Source organism: Cricetulus griseus (genome assembly GCF_003668045.3).
Source record: "Cricetulus griseus strain 17A/GY chromosome 1 unlocalized genomic scaffold, alternate assembly CriGri-PICRH-1.0 chr1_0, whole genome shotgun sequence".
NCBI lineage: Eukaryota > Metazoa > Chordata > Mammalia > Rodentia > Cricetidae > Cricetulus > Cricetulus griseus.
In genome coordinates, this window is record NW_023276806.1 from 75,002,027 (window position 1) to 75,023,080 (window position 21,054).

At 40.8% G+C, this 21,054-nt stretch overlaps 1 protein-coding gene across 1 annotated transcript in view; it reads left to right on the forward strand.

Annotated features, from left to right (window-relative positions):
- The window catches only part of Rapgef2 (Rap guanine nucleotide exchange factor 2), a 277,830-nt gene that overhangs the window by 79,270 nt on the left and 177,506 nt on the right, over positions 1 to 21,054 (forward strand). The window contains exon 4 of the mRNA XM_035450739.1: positions 6,790 to 6,873. Coding sequence (XP_035306630.1) covers positions 6,790 to 6,873 — 84 coding nt within the window. The remainder of the gene's footprint in view (positions 1 to 6,789; positions 6,874 to 21,054) is intronic.

Consider the following 21,054-nt stretch of genomic DNA (forward strand, 5'->3'; position numbering starts at 1 on the left):
CTTTTTGGCTACTGTGATTCTAGCCCATCTCTTTCTCTGACTGGCAGTGTTGAGCTGAAGGCTGTGTGAGCCTCAGTGCCGTCTTCTCACAGTCCACTTCTGCTCCTCTCATCTCTCTCAGCCTGTGTATTGTTACCTTCACTGTCATTAGACAAACTTGCTGATCGGCCTCTCCTTACATTTTCACATTGTATTAGCTGGTCAGTGACTTTTCAGAAGTTGTTTTCTGGCTTGATAATGATTCACCCTCATCAGTTTTTTATTTTTTATTTTTAAAATTAGCATTATTCTGTCAATAGGACTGTACCCTCAGTGTGATCACTTACAATAGCTTCCTGCTCTAGCAGTGTGCAAGGTCCCTGTCATGTGGAGATACTGCCACCATGTGGACCTGGAGGGTATTGCTCAGAAGTTCTTTGAACATAACTGTAAAAATGCAAGCTCACATCTTTGACTCATAGACCCTTTGATGAGGAATTGCTTCGTATTGTTCTGTTCATTAAGAACATACCTAAAGGACCTGCAAAGTGGTTTAGTTAGTGGAAGCACCTGCTGCCTAAGCTGAGAAAACCTGAGTGATTCTCTGGGATCCACATAACCGAAGGAGAGAATCTGTTTCTATAGGTTGCCTTCTGACCTCCATACATGCACCATGGTGCCCTCCCATAATAAATAAACGCATGTAATGAAATACTTTAAAAATGAGACCTGTTTAAAAAAAACCCAGAAAGTCTAACCAGCAACCAGGCATCAGAAAGTGCATGTATGATGAGTTGGAGACACTAATGGGGAAACATTGAGTAATTACTTCACTACCTTGGTGACTGTGCCACATGAGCCATTCAGAGGAACTTGAATGGTGATAAAAAAACAAAGTGTAATAGAGAAAAGGTACTGTCAAAAGCAGGAACATCAGGTTTTTTCAAAGACCCTGAGGTATAGGTAGAAAAAAGGATTTTGTGTTAAGTGAGTGTCAGCTGGCAGGACAGAGGTAGTGAAAAGAATTTCAGTCTCTGCCGGCAAAGAAGTGAACTGTTGTGTAAAACTGAAGTACTTTGTAACTTTGATGCCTGGTTTCAAGATTGAGGACCTAGAGCAGTGGTTCTAAACTTTCCTAATGCTGTGATCCTTTAATACAGTGCGTCATGTTGTAGTGACCCCTAACCATAAAATTATTTCATTGCTATTTCATAACTGTAAATTTGCTGTGTTTTTCCCTGGTCTTAGATGACCCCCATGAAAGGGTCATTTGACCCCCAGGGTGAGAACCACTGATCTATAATCTTATTACTTAAGTTCACTAGGATCATGTGGCCAACAGGAGAGAGGCGGCCACCAACTCTGAGTTTCCTGCATGTGGTCTGATCAGGATATTGAATTCTGTCTGGTCAAAAAGCTGTGGTGATAACACAAGCGTGTCATGGTCTCAATTACTGACTAGATATTGATTGCTAGGTGAGGCACACAGTTCTGCTCAGTGGGGGTGGCCATGTGTTTGTTAGTCAGGCTTTCTATTGCTTTGCTGAAGCACCATGACCAAAAAGCAGCTGGGGAGGAAAGGGTTTATTAGGATTACACTTCAGCATTGCCATTCATCATGAGGGAAGTCAGGACAGGAAGTCAAACAGGGCAGGAATCTGGAGGCAGGAGCTGATGCAGAGCCATGGAGGGGTGCTGCTTACTGGCTTGCTCCTGATGGCCTGCTCAGTCAGCTTTCTTGTAGAACCCAGGACCACCAGCCCAGGGATTGTACCACCCACAATGGGCTAGACCTCCCCTCATCAGCCACTAATTAAGAAAATGCCTTACAGCTGGATTTTACAGAGACATTTTCTCTATTGAAGTTCCCTCCTTTCAGATAACTCTAGCTTGTGTAACCTTACAATTAGCCTTACACAAGCTAGAGGAGTCAGCATAGCCATGCTAGTGTAGTTAGAGGAAGAGATAAAGCTTAGAATGAGATAGTAGCAGAGAGGCTTGTATCAGTGTTAAATTGGATGGGATAGGTGCTTGGTCATTCAGAGGGTCCCAGCCACTTGATAAGATACACAGAGGTCTGGGGCGAGGGGTAGGAATGGGGGTGGGATAAGCAGCTGGCCTCGAAAGCAGAGTGGCAGAATTGTGATGGAGCAGACTTTGAAGCAGCTAACACACTGTGGCTTATGTTAAGGCACTGTAGAGAATGAGGTAATGTCATTCCAATTATGGACTTATTGTAGTTTGGCAGAGCATGAGGTAAGACAGGTCGTCTGAAATAGATTTCTGTCTGATTATCCTGGAAGGTGTCATGATCCCTTTGTGATCTGATTACATTTTGTTTTGCTGGGCCTTATTATTTCTCTACCTGTTTATGGCAAACAAAACCAGAAACCTTTTAGAATGTCTTGTCAACCTCCCTTCTTTTTTAGCTTCCATTTTGTCCGATGCAGGATGGGATGTGTTGGAGCCAAGTACGGGGACCACCCTAGTAGTTCTTTTTTGTTTTGTTTTTTGTTTTTTGGTTTCTTGAAATAGGGTTTCTCTGTGGCTTTGGAACCACTGTAGTTCTTATTTCTTTAGACCCTTCTGTAAATTGTGAGTCTTCCCAGAATGTGCATTTGGCTGAAATTTGAGAGACTTGTAGCTTACAGCTTTGCTATTTGGTTCTCTTTAATTTTCATGTTTTTCTTGTCTGCCCATCACTCTTGATTCATGCTTGCAGTTATTTAGAAATGGTCAGGCAAGGTTCTCTCACAATAGTCTTTGTCTTTTCAACAACCCTTGAATATGTCTCTAAGCTCATTATTTTAAAATGAAAAATAAAAATTTTAAATGACACTGATTGTGTTTAATATGCACACATGTCTGATTGGGTGAATACTGACAGAAGGCCAGGTTTCTTTTGCCTTACTTAGATCTTTGATGAAGTCCCTGTTTATAGCCATCATTTAGGATATTTGTTTAAAAGTTACTTCAATCAACTGTCCATTAAATGATCAGAAACGATAGAATTGAGTGGGATTAATAATCTGGAAAATTAGCATCCTGAATAATTTATCTGGAAATTTAAGAGCAACTGGGTTAGTCCTGAAAACAGTGACATCATTGTTACTACTGCTACTCCTGCTGGCATTGTCAGTCTCCTGTTAACTAGATTCATTGCCAGTGTGTGCAGGAGAGATCTCAGTTTTATTTTGTATGTATGTCTGTTTAGCTATGGAGGCAATGTTTCTCTTTGTAACTTAGCTGGCCTAGACTCTTCTGCCTCAGCCTCTTTGTATGCATTGCCACATGCGGCCTGATTCTGTGTAAACCCCTGGTGTGCACCGTCATTTGTGGCTTGATACTATATACTTGATACTGCGGTACTCCATTCCTCTTACAACTCCAGTTTCATTTTATTTTTTAAAATTTTTGGTTTTTCAAGACAGGGTTTCTCGGTGTAGCTTTAGAGTCTGTCCTGGAACTCTATCTGACCAGGTTGGTCTTGAACTCAGAGATCTGCCTGCCTGTGCCTCCCCATTGCTGGGATCAAAGGTGTGCACCACCACATCCTGGCCTCTATGGCTAACTAGTGTGGCTGCTGGGATTAAAGGTGTGTGCCACCACCGCCCGACTCCGGTTTCATTTTAAAAGGCAAACTTTTCACTTCACATATGTACAAGTCAGACCCTCTGGTAACAGCTGCCCTAGGCATAAGACTGTAAGATCGGAGACTGAGAGTGGCTGGTGTAGTGGTTTGTGAGAAGCAGCAGGATCTAATAGAAACAGATTTTTGGACATGGCATTTGCAACAGGGAATTTTCACAGTGGGAAGTGAACACATTCTGTAAAGGAAGGACAGCAAACGAAGAAAAGGAAGGAGGGTTTGTTTTTAGCTCACACTTTCCAGAACATCTTTAAAATAGGATGCACTATTTTATATTCCTAGTTAATGTGAGTTTACTACAGTGAAACCTTGAATCGCAAGAGGGACAGTACAACAATAAAAAAGTCATGTTTGTCTACTCGGTAAGCACTTGTTGATGGAACGATCTCTCCAAGTGCTTACTCAGAAAACCTGGCTTCTGCAGGTTAGTCCTGGCATCTCTTGGGAAGAGAACAGTGTAGCACGAGTTCTAATAGGTCTTAGTAATAAAAACTTGGAGTCAGCTATCATGGGGGGAAGCAAGCAGCCAGCCACTAGCTCTTACCTCTACCTCAGATTGAAGGGGTCATCTTGTCCTCAGACTGCATCAGACTGACTGCTTCAGACTGCCTAGACTGCCCTGAGCTCCTGTTTCCTCCTGTCTTATATTCCTCTCTCCACCTCCTTAGTTCTGGGATTAAAAGAGTGTTACTCCAAGTGTTACTCACCTTTGTGTGAGCTCTGTTTATCTTTGACACTGGATCAATTTCATGCAGCCTATGGTGGCTTTGAACTCACAGAGATCCTTCTGCCTCTGTCTCCCCAGTGCTGGGGAGACAAGTACCACCACTTTCTGACCTCTGTAGTTAACTAGCATGGTTGCTGGAATTAAAGGTGTGTGCCTCCACCACCTGGCCTCTATGGCTGACTAGTGTGGCTAGCTTTGCACTCTGATCTTCAGACAAGCTTTATTTGTTAGATCATAAACAAAATATCACCGCAGAACAGCTCATCTTTATTACCATTAGTTCCTCTGCAATGAACACTGCAATTTGAAGCCTTTGAGTTCCATCATTGCAACAAAGCAGAGATAATTAACAAGAAGAGGCTCATTTTGTCTCTCAGTTCCTCACAGTCACTGCCTATGGGCCTGTGGTGAGGTACAGTGTATCCTGGTGAGGAGTAGTGGCTGAGAAAACTGCTTCCTCTGTGGCAGCAAGAAACCAAAGGGAGAGACCAAGTTCCACAGCTCCTTCCTTCAAGGACACAGCCCCAGTGACCTGATGTCCTTCCTCTTTGTAGGCCACAAATACTAATGATTTCATCACCCCAGCAGCACCTGTCTCAGGACAGAACCTTCAACACATGGCCCTTTGAGGGATCCTTGTCCAAACTGGGACAGCATCTGTCACACAAAGTCAAGTTGGTGATGGTGATTGAGACCCGTTGTCTTATTTTCATACCCTTAAATCTGTTCCATAGATTTCCTGATAGGAAGAGTCAAACTTAATTATAGTGTGATCAGTGGGTATTCATGGCACCCGAATATTTGCTGTCAAGGTATTTTATCCACTTTGAACACAGGTTGCCTGTCAGTTGGTGTGTGTGTGTTTCATGATGGGTGACAGGAAGACTTCGTTGATAAACTTCACACTTAATTTTGTCTATATTAATTGGCCTTTAGAGGAGACAGATGTGAAGTCACTGAAAAGCCCATCACAGTTGCATTCTCTGTGTCATGACAGACCTTGGCGTCATGTGTTATGCTTTTAAAAGATGGAATAATTGTTATTTGTATGCAGTTGTCATTATTCATTTGATCCTGCTAACTTGTGCAAGGCTATGTGCACAGCAATAAACCTTAATGTCTTTATATTTTTAAGATTTGATTTCCCTGGGGACTGGAGAGACGGCTCAGTGGTTAAGAGCCGCCACTCCTCACCAGGATATACTGTGCATCACCGTGGGCTCATAAACAATGACTGTGAGCAACTGCAACACAAGACAGTTGCTTCCAAAGGACATGGGTTCAGTTTCCAGCATCCGCATGGTAGCTCACAACTGCCTGTGACTCCAGGGCCAGGGGATTCAACACCCTCATCAGGCCTCTGTAGGCAGCAGGCTCCATCCATGTGGTGCATGGGCATATATGCAGGTGGAAGACCCAGTCACGTAAAATCATTAAAAGCATTTCTTAAAGCTTAAAACATAAGATTTCATTTCTCTCTATCAACCTGTTCATGATAAAGTAATGTTGTGAGGACAGATTAGAATATTTTACAAACCTTTCTTTTTTCCCTCTTTTTTTTTTTTTTAAATCCAAAGCTTGTATCTTTTGTTACCAGAAAAAGTTGAAACTAGTTTTGAGCCCAGTAAATGGGTAGACTTTTTACTTGGCACAAACTAGAAGGTAATAACAGCACAGTTGCCTTCTTTTGAGGAAGACATGATGGTTAGTATTGTTACCTTCACAAATACTGCTTGCATTCAGGATTACTTAAGTCTTCCCGAATCCTCACATTGAGTATGATTAAATTGAAATGACCGCCACTAGGGGGCGGCTTATGTCAGACAGAGACATCTCTACAGTAGAGTCTCCCCACAGGAGAGATTCTTGCCACCAAGGAAAAAAAGTACACAAGATTATGCTGCCACCCTCATTTTTTTTTTTTTTTGGTAAGAGGGAATAAATAAGCACCCACCTAGTCATGCACTCATGCATGAGAAGAAACTCAGAGAATACTGTGTGTGATGGAGAACTGTGAGAAAAAGGTAGACAGAGAAAGGTGGAACTGGACTGAGTTCCATGCAAGTCTGTGGTTTTTGTTTCATTGAAGCAATTGAAAGTATTTCCTACTCAGAAAATTAAGACTGGATAATTAAACCTGGGATAACAAGTGCTGATAGATCTAAGGAAAATTAAAAATATTTAAACCAGTTGGTGTCTTTAGCTTATGTTTTGGTGATAATAGTGTTTTTTTAATTTTTTAACTTTTTTTTTTTTGATAATAGTGTTTAGGAACACCTCTGATACTTTGGTAATGGTGTTTCAATTATGTTGTCTGCTGGTGTGTTTTGTGAGTCTGTGTGCAGTAGCACTATTGCTATACCAGCTGCTATATATATTGATTTTTCTTGCTGTGGATTATCATCTGATTTCTGTTGTCTTTTTTTTCCCCCAGTCCGGATGATATTGGCACCTGCTGGTACATACTCCTTTCTGGTTCCGTGTTCATTAAGGAATCCATGTTTCTTCCAAGGAGCAGGTATGGTGTGGACATACAATGCAATGATCTTGAAGCTCTTTCTGCAGAATTGAATTATTTTGCTGAATTAGTCTACTGATACAAAGCAAAGCAGGACTTTGGAGTTGTTACACATACATTTTTTGTTTTCTTGTTTAAAATGCTTATTTTATGTCGTAAGTACTGTTCTATTTTCCTTAGCAAGGGATGGGTGAAAACATGCTGGTGACATGAAAACTTGTTAAATGACTATGTCAGCTGTGTTTTGGGACATTTTTCTTCATAGCAAATAAAATTAGTTTCAGGTTGACTTTGGTAAAGAAGACTGTAACCTATGGGAAGCAGTGATGTAAACATCCGAGGACAGCTGAGAATGTTCATTGAGATCACAGGGGACTAGAAAGGAAGCCAGGAACTGTCTTCGACTTCACTGCCTCTAAGGACCATATGGCCTCTTGATTTTGCATCTGTCTGTAGATTGGCTTTGTACTTCTTCTCCCCATGGCTTTGGCGTGTGTATGCTGACTGTTGATTTATGACCTTGTGTTGCTAAGGCTTATGCTGTTTGACTGTTTCCCTTGGATACTTTAGGATAAAATATGATTGGCTCAGCTGGGGCAGGTACGCACCTCTGGTCCAATTAAATGTGGCCAGAAAGACTCATCTCCTAAAACGTGCCCACCCGTGTTAAGTTTAGCTACTGTGTTTCAGGAGAGATGTCCTTCTTTCTGATTATGAATTTATCACAAGTAGCCTTTTATTTGATTTTAACCAAGTATTTGATGTTATTAAATATTTCAGTTGGTTCAAATATAATCTCATCTTTCTGTCACCTAACTTCTTTGCATTCTGATTAAATTATTTTGAAAGGATGAGGGTAATGTTAAGAATTTAATTTAGAGACTGGGGAGAATGCTTGCTTCTCTTTCAGAGGATCCAAGTTCGATTTCCAGCACCCATGTTAAGTGTTCACAGCCACCTGTAACTCTAGCTCCAGGTGATCCAACACCCTCTTCTGGTATCGATGGGCACCTGTACTCATGTGCACATACGTACACACTGTGTCCTGCATGGCCTGGTCCTGGAAGCTTGACTAAGGTGATCAGGGAACAAAGAAAGCATGGACACACATACACCCAACAACCTGGACACCTTAGTGTGTTTATTATGTAGAGCACAGGAACGGGTCATTGGCTAGTATTGGGAGGATGTCACTGTAGGGGAGCAGCATCAGGTTGTAGTCATTTGTGAGGAGCAAGCTGCAGTTGCTAATTTTTGCACACACTGGTCAATTGTTTGTAATTGCTTTTACTTGGATCAAAAGGCTTTGCCTGTTCTCCATGAGTCTGAGGCATTGGTTCCTGTCATTCATACACATTCATTCAGTACTTCATCCACTCTTTACATATTCATTCAAGACTTCCTCTGCTCTCCACATTCTCACACAGACAGGCATTCACATTCATATAAATGAACAATAAACGAATCTTGAAACATTTATTTTACAGATGTGAACTTTTTTTACCATTAAAAAGTCAGATCCAGCCAGGCGTTGGTGGTGCATGCCTTTAATCCCAGCACTCTGGAGGCAGAGGCAGGGGGATCTCTGTGAGTTCGAGGCCACCCTGGTCTCCGGAGCGAGTGCCAGGATAGGCTCCAAAGCTACACAGAGAAACCCTGTCTTGAAAAAAACAACAACAAAACAAAACAAAACAAAAACCCCCCAAACCAAAAAAAGTCAGATCCAGTAAACCATAGAGATAGGTGGTTTTATGCTATAGACTAAGGCTGGCCTGGGTGAGGTGACAGAAAGGGGTGGGGTGGATCTGGAGGCTAAAGGGCAAGTAAAAGAAAGTGAGGTGTGCATGCTTCTTTGCCTTCTCCTTCCCAAGGTCAGACTGGCAAGCTTACTCTTTTAAGAAAATGATCCATTGGAGGTGTGAAGCCTGTTTGCTGTTCTCATAGTAGTGATAGTCATAATAAAGAGGCTGGCATTGGCATTGCTATCACAGTAGTGCTGTAATTGTAATGCTAAGGCAAGAAAATGAATTTTAAAAATCCCAGTAGCCAGAATTTTATACTGGACACGATTTGCTAAGGGCCATTTAAAACACTGCTATGTTAGCTCGTTGGATTTTGCTGTTCTCCTTCATGTGGCATTGTATAGACGGTTGCTCGGTTATGTAGGGATTTACACCTTCTAGGAGTCAGGGTAGAATGCTTGTGGGCTCTAGAAGTAACTCTAGGAATTCTTCCCTCTTTTTCAAACAGGATGTGACATTTCATCTCTTGGAATGTCTGACTTACATTTCTAAACTTGTACAGGAAAACCCCAGTTAAGCGCTAGCATATTCGGAAAAATTCTATGATTTTGGTATAAAAGAAACTACAAATGAACTAGCTATATACATTTTCAAAAGAAAAGGAGTCAGTTCCTTGAAATCTCATCTAAGATGGGCATGCTTTAATGTTGCAATGTTTTCCATTCTAAACCTCTTTGTGAATATGTGCGGTTATGTGTGTATGGGTGGTCCACATGAATAAGAAGTCTTTACATATAATTTTCTATCTTGTTTGCATTGCTTAAAGAATGTGTGTATATGTGAATATTGCTTCATAACATTAAAACATCTTTATAAAGGGTTACTTTTGATAATTTTCAGTGTCTGTAACTTTCCACAATTTAGTTCAGTAGTAGTGAAGGGTAAACTTTAAGTTTTGACCATGAGTCCTACTGTAATGATTGTGATTTGGAGTTCATGCACATTGAAGGACACCAGTTAGAGACCTTAACATTGCAATCATCATGATGTGATATCTGCTGCTCAAATGAAACTTGTAGACGAAGCTCTAGAGCACAGGGGGAGCCTGTGATGGCATCTTACCAGCCACCATCAGTCAAGTGACAGCTTGTCCCAACTCCTGGAAGGAACCCAGTGTTCAGAAAGGCTGCTGCTTTGAGAGAACAAGGACTTGCAGTCCAGACCTGTTCTGTGAGCACATTGGACTTGGAGTATTCTAAAGGATGACATAAGTTACTCTCTCTCTGGCTGCATGTCAACTGCTTGTGAGTCAGTATTTTCATGGGATGAAGGAGCCGTCTTTCAGACTGAGTGACAGGCCAGAGCTATATATAGGCTGTTCCTTCATGTTGCACCTGGTGGCATTTGCTCTCCCCGAGCTGTTTGTTTCCTTGGGTGATGTTGCCTTAGGAATAGTTCTGAGGTGGTTTTTAATGGGAAAGAGTCAGTGCAGTGGCACAGTGATAAAGGTTGCAGGGCAGGGGTAGTTCTCTCTCTAGAGAGCACTGAGGTTCGGCGAGGAGGAGATGCTAATAGCAACCCAGTTTTTATGAACCAGTTTTCAGTCAGTTCTTCTCACTTACACATCTTCTTCTTCTTTTTTTAATTTTCTTTTTCAAGTATGTTTATTTTCTTCAGGGGTAAAATTATTAAAAAGGTCAAGAAGTCAAATTAATTTCAATAATAGATATAAGTGCAACATAAAAACTTTATTTAACAAAAGTAACAGGTAAAGTAAAGCAGGCACTTATATTCAGAAAAGAAACAAGAAAGTTTGTCTTTAACGACTTCAAATAACCTTCTTGTGGTTGCATTTAACTGAGATCTGTTGCTGTGAAGAATACAGCTCCTGCATAGGTATGGATGAAAGATTTGTATATTTTTCAAGTATTAACTGAATACTACCTTACCCCTACATACACATTAAATCTGAAAGAGATTAGGTGATCTCAGCTGTACTTCACATGTGTTGTTCTTTTGGAAGAGGTCATCTGAAGAGAGAAGGATATGTGGTTTTGGCTCATGAATCATGTAATGAATTCATCCTATACTGTTGGAAACCCAGTCTCCTCCATTCCTCTTGAGACATCAGATGAGTTTTTGTTACTATTCAGAGATCTTTGGGTACCATGACATGCCTGTACTTGGAGTGCCCGTCGAAGTACTTGTCCAAGTAGTAGATGTGCTGTGGGCTATCCTGCTGGTGCCCAGAGGAAAAAATGGGAGCAGGAAACAGGGCACAACTATGGCTGGAACAGTGACTTCACTTACACATATTTTAAGGTCATATCCTCTATAAAACAGAGCCATTGGTATACAGTCTCTTTCTTTTCCTGCTTATGCTGTGGTCAGGGTAGAGGTTGTAAGCTTGATGGAAGAAAAGAAGCCCATTAACGTCATTAGCCTTAGAACTTGGGAGGTGCCAAAATGATTGTAATGAAAGCTAGGAACAAGAGTGTTTTAGTTGGGGTTTCTGTTTCTATGAAGAGACACCATGACCACAGGAACTCTTACAAAGAAAAACATTTAATTGGGGTGGCTGGTTTCAGAGGTTCAGTCCATTAACATCATGGTGGGGAGTATGTTGGTGTGTAGGCAGATGTCGTCCTGGAACAGTAGCTGAGAATCCTACATCTTGTAGGCAGCATCAAGTCAACTGACACACTGGGCAGTATCCTGAGCATGGGAAACCCCAAAGTGCATCTCCACAGTGCACCCTTCCTCCAACAAGGCCATACCCATCCCAACAAAGCCACACTTAATATTGCCACTCCATATGAGATTATGGAGGCCAGTTGCATTCAAACTACCACACAGAGGCTTCCAGTATATGGTGCTTAGCATCTCATTTACTAGGTTAGTCTGTTTAGGTGCCTTAAGTCTGCTTATAATGGGCACCATATTGTTAGTGAAGGACCACCAAGATTGTGGGCTTGTTTCATGTATGTTGGTTATTCTGTCTTATTTCAGATCATGTTTGATGGAACTCAGATTTTTAAGCATGTTTTCATGTTTTGTGCCCCCCTCCCAAACTTGAATGAAAACTTGCATTGTGTGCTGTAGAGTGATCTCATACCAATCTTGTAGTATATGAAGGAAGCCTGTCATGTAACTTAGTACATGTTTGGAAAGGTGAAGGAATTGTATATGAAATATAAAAACCTGTCTTTTGTCATGGAACAGGTAGGTAGTGCAGTGGAAACCAACACAGAAAACATGTGGAAGGCAGAACCCTTCAAATATTTTAATGCCTGTGGCATAATCTAGGGTAGCTCTTCTTGGAGGTGAATTTTGAGTTGATTTATGAATTAGACTGTTGGCAAGTATTCAGAAAGAAAATCTAGACACAGTAAAGTACATGAGTGATGGCATACAGAGGTAGGATTGAGGGAGGGCCATCCAAGCATTGCCAGTAGTAGCTTTAGTGAAAGCAAAAGAATGGAGTTATTCTGCATGGAATAGGAGAGCAATGTGCAGATGAAGAAGTGCCAGGAACTTCGGCAGTGGTGGCATCAGTGAGAGCTCTAGTTTAAAGACCTCAGAACTTACCTGGAAAGCCAGGACTGCCAGGGAATTTTGTCTCCGGCAGCATTAGCAGGAAGGAGTGTGCACAGCATTTATTTGTGCCATGTTGACTGTGCCCATTTATAATTAGTGCTTTTCATCACGCATACCAAACATCCACGATCTTTAGAAAACTAAAATTGTGATATGGTCCTCTTGGTAATCACATTTTAAATTAGAGCTGACAGCCATAATGAGGGTAAGTGGAGAAAAAAGACATTTAACTAATCAGTTCCGAGAGGCTGCAGCACTATTGTCATTATGTGTCATATAACAAACAATGCAGTGCTTAAGTTGGAAATTGCAGGCGTTCTTCTGCATGCTAGCGCTACCTGATATCAGTGGATTGCTCTGAGAGCTTGCTAGCTTTTTAGTAATGAAAGAGGGTGAAACAGTGGATGCATGATTCTCAACCTATGTGCTAGAGATTGAAGACAAATTTAAATGCTCTAGATTTTGCATGAAGGCATGAAGATCTATAAGGTTAGCTGTACTTTTTTTTTTTTTGTTTGGTATTTTCGAAACAGGGTTTCTCTGTGGCTTTGGAGGCTGTGCTGGAACTCTCTCTAGGCTGGCCTCGAACTCACAGAGAACAAATTTGTCAAGACGGTGCTGGAGAAACCCACAGAAACTGTTGACCTGACCTAGTGAAAGGACAGAGACCCTAATCATAAAGCTGGGGAAACAGCATTGGACTGAACCAAGCCCTCTGAATGTGGGTGCCAGCAAAGAGGCCAAGACAGTCTATGGGACCTCTAACAGTGGAGCCAGTCCCAAAATGGACTTTGGGAGCCCATTCCCTATGGAGGGATACTATTGCAGCCCAGATATGGGAAGGAGGGCTTGGGCTCTCCCCCAAATGATGTGAGGGGACTTTGATGGGTCCCCCCACCCCCACCCCCAGGGGCCTCACTATCTCTGGGGAGTGGATGGGGAGAGGGTTGGGGAGTTGGTGGGGAGCATGGGAGGATGGGAGGGTGAGGGGATGGGGGGATGGATATGTAAATAAGAGTGCTTCTAAAATAAAATAAAAAAGAAAACTTTGTTAAAATCATGTGATACCTTATTAAGGGTGGACTATGGCATTGGAATAGCAAATTATGTTGCAGAGGGGTGGCTTTATTAGCTATTAAGTGTGCCCAAAAGCTATATAGATATAAAGAGAAGTGGGGACTAGGGTTTGGAAAGGGTGTGTGTGTGTGTGTGTGTGTGTGTGTGTGTGTGAGAAGGTAAGATTTACCTAGGATTGGTGAAAGTCACAATAGTGCAAGTGTAAAGCTTGGAAGGGTAAGACTGATCTCGAGGAGAAACAAGGAAAGCAGTAACACAGACCATCTCAAAGTTGTCCTCATTGACTTTCAGAAAGAAACATATGGCCATGTGTACCTCTTTCCCATGAGAAGTATCACTGACTTAAAGATTAAGTAAAGCAACGTGCCAGGGGGTGAGCTTGGCCATGCCTGTATTCCAGCACTTGGGAAGCAGAGGTAGGGGGATCTCTCAAGGTCAGTCTGTGAGTTCCAGGACAGTCAGAGCTACATAGAGAGACCCCTAGTCAAACAACAGCAACAGAAAGTGAAATGACATGTAGATGCATTGCTTAATGTTTCTTTCTCTAAGAGAAACCACGAGGGCTTTTCTTTTATTTGGTGTAGTGTGGCTGTGTGTATTTATGAGTATACATGCATGTGGAAGCCGGAGGGTGACGGTTGGCTGTCTTTCTCATCACTTTCCACCTTATATTTGGGGGCAGGGTCTCTGCTGGCTGGCTGATTTGCTTCAGTCCTCTTGTCTCCTCCACCCCAGCACTGCAGTTACAGAATCTGCTATGTGAATAATCCAGTGCAAGTCCTCATGCTGATGAGGCACGCACTTTACTGACTGAGCCTTCTCCCCAGCTCTAACACACTTAAACACATCCTTATCTGGAATGGACTGCCTCCGCTGGCGGTAGAATTAGTTAGGCTGTGTAGAGCTGCTGATTTCAGGCATTGTGTCACACGGTTCATTGTCATATATTTGTTTTACTGGGGCAAGTGATTCCAGCTTATAGTGTATCAGTTAATGACAATAGTCAGGCAGGGGGTCAGAGAACTTTGTTTTTTAACTTAAAAATAGTCAGTTTGATTTACATCTATATATGTAAGAATATGGGTATAAGTGAGTCTGTAATAGAATTAAAGTGTACAGATACACACATCAAAAACATTTCTTAGTGTGAGTTTGTGTGTCAGTCTGCCTCCTAGGTCAGAGCTGCTAACCCAGTGGTAGGTTTTAAAAACTGACCTGCCTGCCTTGAATTTTGTAAAGAATTGGGCTTTGTGGGTAAAGTATTATATTTAGCAGATACTTATCAAGAATCAGCACTGCATTTATTGATCTTCTAAAAACAATACCCCAAAAACCAAACAAAAATAAACAAAACCCCCCAAACCAACCAATCAAAATAAACAAAAAAACTGAGCAAAAGTCCTGATCATGCCAAAGAATAGCGTTTCAACAGTTTCATATCTTCTAAGGAATTCTTTACCAAAGAGGTTATGAAAAATGATAAAAATGCCACAACTGGTGTCTGAAGCCCAGATGCATTATTATATCTCCACGAGAGATTCCACATTCCCATGCTTAGGATTATCCTGACCTCTGTCCAGCTCTTCTCACCTGATCCTTGCATTTTCTCTTTCTTTGGAGCACTGTTGAGTGACTGCCTCCTCTTGGGGCTGCTTCAGATAAGGGGCAGACCTACACAAAGGTCCTACTGTCCTGTCTCGTCTCAGTCAGTAATTTAAAGAGAAGGTTCAGTGCTTCAGGGAGTTTCAGTGACTTAAGAGTAGAGATGGGACTTTTGGATTGGATAAGGGATGGCATGGGGCACACCTGGGGAAGCAGTACCAGTGGATTGTTTTTGCTAGCTCAGATCAGAATAGAAAGATGAAAACTGAATTGGTGTAAGTGAAAATGTCATCATCAAGAATTGTCACTGGGGTAGCTGGAAAGATGGTTCAGAAGTTAAGGGTTTGATTGCCAGCACCCACACAGTGGCTCGTGGTTGTCTGTGATCCAATTCCAGGGGATCTGACTCCATCTTGTGGCTCTGTAGGGACCAGATATACATAGAGGTAACACTCCCCTCCCCACATACAAATGAAAGAAATGTCTCTGTGAAGAGGAACAAGAAAGGGGACTAGCTAAGGAACCATAAAGCCAAGAGGAGTGTGTTCGTTTCTTAGGCTGTGACGATGCTGTGTGTGTGTGTGTGTGTGTGTGTGTGTGTGTGTGTGTGTGTGTGTGTTGTTGTTGTTGTTGTTGTTGTTGTTGGAAATGATCCAGAGGAGAGGGCACATGGAAGGTATGGGCAAGAGGAAAGATGCTACTGAGTTGGCAAGACCCATGTATATGTGTGTACATTTAATCAAACATGAATATGTCCCTTTGAAAGTGTTCCCCCTTCTTTTTTAGACTTCAAGTGAGTGGACATCAGTTTATAGATTTGGGGGTTCACTATTTGGAAGTCCTCAAAAGGGATGGTGCCAAAAATATAACAATAACATAAAAATAAGTTTATCGAGTCCTCTGGTTTCAGAGTTAGGATTTTAAAGTGTTCTGTCCCCTCCCTACAGATTACTTTAAAAATATTTGTAACAGTATCATGATAATAAACCCTTCACGGGTGGGGTGGGGGAAGCACATTTCAATGATCTGTGGTTTTATTTAATGCCAGAGTTTGGTGGAGAATAAGCAGCAAGAGGATGAGGTAGTAAAGGTACTAAAAGGTTTGGTGGGAGAGCTCAGCTGCTGGAGGGGCTGAAGCCCTCTAGCTCACATACAAGCACCATTAGATACACAGAATAATAATAAATGCAAGTTTAAAACAAACAAGAATGAAGTAGCAAAGTGGAAGAAGGCCCAGGGGGGTCTCACAGTTTGTTGTGTGCTGATGCCCTACTGGGTTTACTGTGTTTCAGTTGCATAAGTAGGGAATGGGGACTAGTTTTTCTCTTGGGTAAGAAGTCTTTACTCATATCTTGAATCAAGAAGAAAAGCAAGAAATTTACCTTTCCTAAGGTGATGCCCAAGCTAGATGCCTTAAACAGAGTAGTTATATGGTCCTTCAGGCCACCCAGGATCCCAGGATCCTTGGATATGTAGTCTGTTACTCTGCAGTGAGACATGGCTAATGGAGTAGCTGAACTTGTCTCCTGTATACCCGTTAGGGTTTCTCCATTCTTGTGTGTTGTCTTCATTTTCTCCTAGATAGATTAGTCCCTCAACCCTTGTTCATGCTTCTTGTCAGCTCAGCACACTCTTAGGCCTTGCATCATCTGTGAGATCTATGTGTCCTGCCTGAAGCTGACTAACTCCTGGTATTCCCATGGCAGGCTATGATAAAGGTACATGTTAAAGGTTTCAAGGAAATCCAGGGAGGGAGTTCCAGATAAGGTGAAGAAAACAATGAAACAAACGTGAATGTGGTTTGAGAACAGTTAATTCCAGATGTGGTGGTGTGTCTGGTTTAAAATTAGGAATAAGGTTTATTTCTACATTAAAAATGTCAAGTGAAATACTAGATAGAGACACTAGTGTATATATTACAACAACCCCCTTGGACATTAGTGTACTTTTTTGCTTTAGTATTAAAAAAAGTCCTGAAATGTTCAGAAGAATTTCACATTATTAGGATGGTTCTTTTTCCTTTTGAGTTGTGTTCTGAGGTGATACCTGAAGCACAGAGCAAAGCTGTTCTCTAGGGAGTTCAGTTGCTGGATCAGGTTGGGAATTGGGTTGCTATAACTACAGCACACAGATGTGCTGTACATATGGATACAGGCTTTTTGTGGTACTTCGTTGGTAGTGTCAAGTAAATGGCATTGAAGAACAGGACTCTCACTCAGGTTTGTGTGTGTGGGTGATGCTGTAGCCATCATCTCATGCTTGAGGGTCAGGGAATTGCTCTTATCCACTTTTGATGTAAATGTGTGATGATTCATTTTGTCACAGTTTTATTTCTCTTACAGAAAAGTATTATTGTATTTATGAAGGTCTTAGGATCTGACACATATCAGTGAAACACAGTATTGATTTTCTCTGGTAAATGTTTGAATTGTGTGTCTGCTACTACTTGCAAAGGGCTTCACGGCTCTGCTTTGTGTTGGTTGCTTTCAGAGAAGTGATAGGGGAATGGGCAGGTACTGTGTGACCTGTTTGAGTTCAGGGTACGTCTTAAAATATGTATGCAGAAACTAATTTTGTTTTTAAGTAAACAGGCACTTTGCATTAGACATTCTAATAGGAAATAGCACAAGTTAAGGGCTTTACTAAACTTCATGAAGTTGGAATATCTTTATTAAAATAAAATTTCCAGTTAGTCATAGTTCAGGAACAATGTATTTCATTTTGTTATGAATTGAAGTAAGAGTGTGTGTGTGTGTGTGTGTGTGTGTGTGTGTGTGTGTGTAGAATTACACTTGACTGTTAAAGTGACTATAATATATGCCTCACTCAATTTTCTAACATACTGTAAGTTGTATGAAAGCACTTGTTGGAAGGAGTAAAATGAAGCAATGGCTTAGGCAGATAAGTGCTTTTTATATACAAATTTAAATATCATATGAATACTTACTGTGCTTAATTACCAATTAGAACTTACACTCACTATATTAGCACCATTTCCTTAGCCATTTCTTAATTTTGCTAACACATTTATAACTATAGGATTTGATTTTTTTAACAATTAAATGTAAAGTAGCAGAAATGCTATTTAGTGTTCATAAAACCTTTTTAAAATTATACTTTATATTAGTAAGGGTTCTCTAGAAGAATAGAACTTATAGAATGAGTATTTATATCTATCATCTATCTGCCTGCCTACCTACTTAGCTACCTATCTGTCTATGAAATTTATTAGGGTGGCTTACAGGTTATGGTCCTGCTAGTCCAGCAATGGCTGTCTACCAATGGAAAGCCCAAGAATCCAGTAGTTGCTTAGTCCATGAGGCTGGATGTCTTGGCTGATCTTCCTTGTATGCTTCAGTCTTGAAGATGCAGGTTTTAATGCCAGTGAAGCAGTGGACTTGCCAGCAAGAGTGAAGACAAGCAGCAAAGAGAGAACTTCATTCTTGTATATAGTCTTTTACATAGGCTGCCACCAGAAGGTGTGGCCCAGATTAAAGGTGGGTCTTCCCATCTCAAAAAATCTGGATTAAAAGTGGATTTTCCCACTTCAAATGATTTAATTAACAAAAAAATCCCCCACAGGTGTACCAAGCCACTTGGGTTTTAATTAATTCTAGATACAGTTAACTTGACAACCAAGAAGAGCCATTACAGCTTTTATCTTAAGTTTTTGATTGAGATATTTGGAGATACTTTTTTTTCTTCTTTTAAAAATTAAAGCCTATCCCACCAGCAAGCATCGAAAGAGTTTATGGAGAGAGCCTAAACCAAGTCAGGCGCCAATGTTATGTTTTTATTTAAAAAGAAGGAAAAGAGAAAGCTTTAAGATGAGACTAGTTTATTATATGGCCCGGCAGAGTAAGGAGACTAAGAGAGAAGAGGAACAGGGGTAATGACCGCCATGGTCGGTGGCCATAGAGAGGCAGAGAGAGCGCGTAGGTGGGAGAGGAGAAGAGCAGAGAAGGAGTGAGCAGGGAGAGAGCGGCGTAAAGAGTGGAAGCAGAGAGGAAGATACTTTTTTTAACCTTATTTATGTTTTTATAGCTGTAAACTGAGCTTATTGATGTGTCATTTCATCTAGCTAACAATTATTTATTTAGGCATATATTTATGTGTGCATTTTGAGATAGGGTTTCATTAGGTATCCTTGGCTGGCCTGGAACTTGCTATGTAGATTAGGCTGGTCTTGAATTCAGAGTTCCTCCTGCCTCTGCTGCTTCTTCTTGAGTGCTGGGATTAAAAGTGTATACCACTTTACCCAGTCTAGCACAGGTATACTTTTAAAAACATTTTAGCTAATTTAAAAATGAGAGTCAAATCTGTAAACACTTTCCCTTGTTTTTATTGTACTATTTATGGCTCATAAAGATGAACTTATGATAAAGATAAAAGTATTAAAATTTATTTTGGTTTACAAATAGAAAAATATCAGGTAAGATTATTCCATTTCTTTACTCTAAGTTAACTATATGTCTCAGGGTTGAACAGGAAGTGATATATATGAAAATTGTGTATTTTCTTGTCACAGTGGTATAGATAGTCTAAAGAAACACTTTATTATAGTTTAGAATCTCATTTCAGTTTTTTGTATTGTCACCTGATTGTGAATTTAATATAAATTGCGAATTATAATTTTTAGAGTCTCAGCCTTAAGAGTTATTGTGAAAAAGGTATTTCAGGTTTCATTCCAGTCCTTACTTAGCTCCTGTAAGTTAATATAGGTGTGAAAGCATCCTTGTGTCTAAAGCAGATTTTTCATCAGTTACTTGTGTCAATATGAAATAACCATAGTCTTGAGACATTTCAAGGAGGAGTTTCAACTTTTGAAGACTGTCTGAGGGCCATTAAGTCACTGGAATGAGAGGGTGTCTGGGAGGTTGGGTATAGTTGATACGTATGCCTGCAGCAGGGTGTGCTGTAGTGATAGCCCCAACTATCATTCTTTGAGGATAGAGGTAATGAGCCATGTGGTAGAGTAACTTAATGGATGCCAAATGATGGCATTGGCCTGCATCTTTCTTAATTGATAGTCAAGGCTTTAAATTAAAAATACAATATTTCTTGCATGAGTGTGTGTGTGTGTGTGTGTGTGTGTGTGTGTGTGAGAGAGAGAGAGAGAGAGAGAGAGAGAGAGAGAGAGAGAGAGAGAGAGAGAGAGAGAGAGACGGAGAGACAGAGAGAGAGAGAGAGAGAGAGAGAGAGAGAGAGAGAGAGAGAGAGAGAGAGAGAGGAGAAAGATGTGTACAAAGGCACGGAAATGTTAAAGGACAGCCTGTTTGAATCAGTTCTCATCTCCCACTGTTTGGGACCCAGGGATTGAACTCAGGTTCTTGGGCTTGATGGTAAGCACCTTTTTCTCTGGCCAGATTGCTGGCCCTAAACTGGAGGCTTTTAATTTTTTTATAGAAATCTATTTTCATCAAAAATTGCATTTGTATTTTGTACTTTGGGTATCCTGTTTATGCCATCTTAACATGATGTCATAAAGTTTTCTTTGGCTTCCCCCCCTCGAAATGTAATATTATCAACTTTTCCATTAGTGTCTTGAGATTCATTTTGAATTAATTTTTCTGAGTGGTTTGAACCTTCTTTTTTTTTCACCTGTGGAATGCAATAGTTTTAGGAAAATTCATTTGAGAATATTTACAGTCTTTTCATGTGTATATGTATGTGTGGACATGCATGCCATGAACTGTGCATGTGGAAGTCAGAAAGACAACTTTGTGGAGTTGGTTTTTCTCTTTCTACTTTTATGTGGGTTCTGGGCATTGAACTCAGGTCACCAGATTCGAGTGACTCCTGTCTGAGCCATCTTGCCTGTCCCCAAAGGAATATTTCTTTTTTTTTTTTTTTAAAGATTTTATTTATTTATTATGTATACAACATTCTGCTTCCATGTATATCTGCACACCAGAAGAGGGCACCAGATCTCATAACGGATGAGTGAGCCACCATGTGGTTGCTGGGAATTGAACTCAGGACCTCTGGAAGAGCAGTCATTACTCTTAACCTCTGAGCCATCTCTCCAGCCTCAGGAATATTTCTTAATTTATTGAATAATCTTAACATGTTTTTAAAAACCACTGAATTAATTGTAAAACATTTACATAAAATGTTTAACTAAAAAAAAACATTTAATCAGATCTGGAGTCACTCTGTGTGT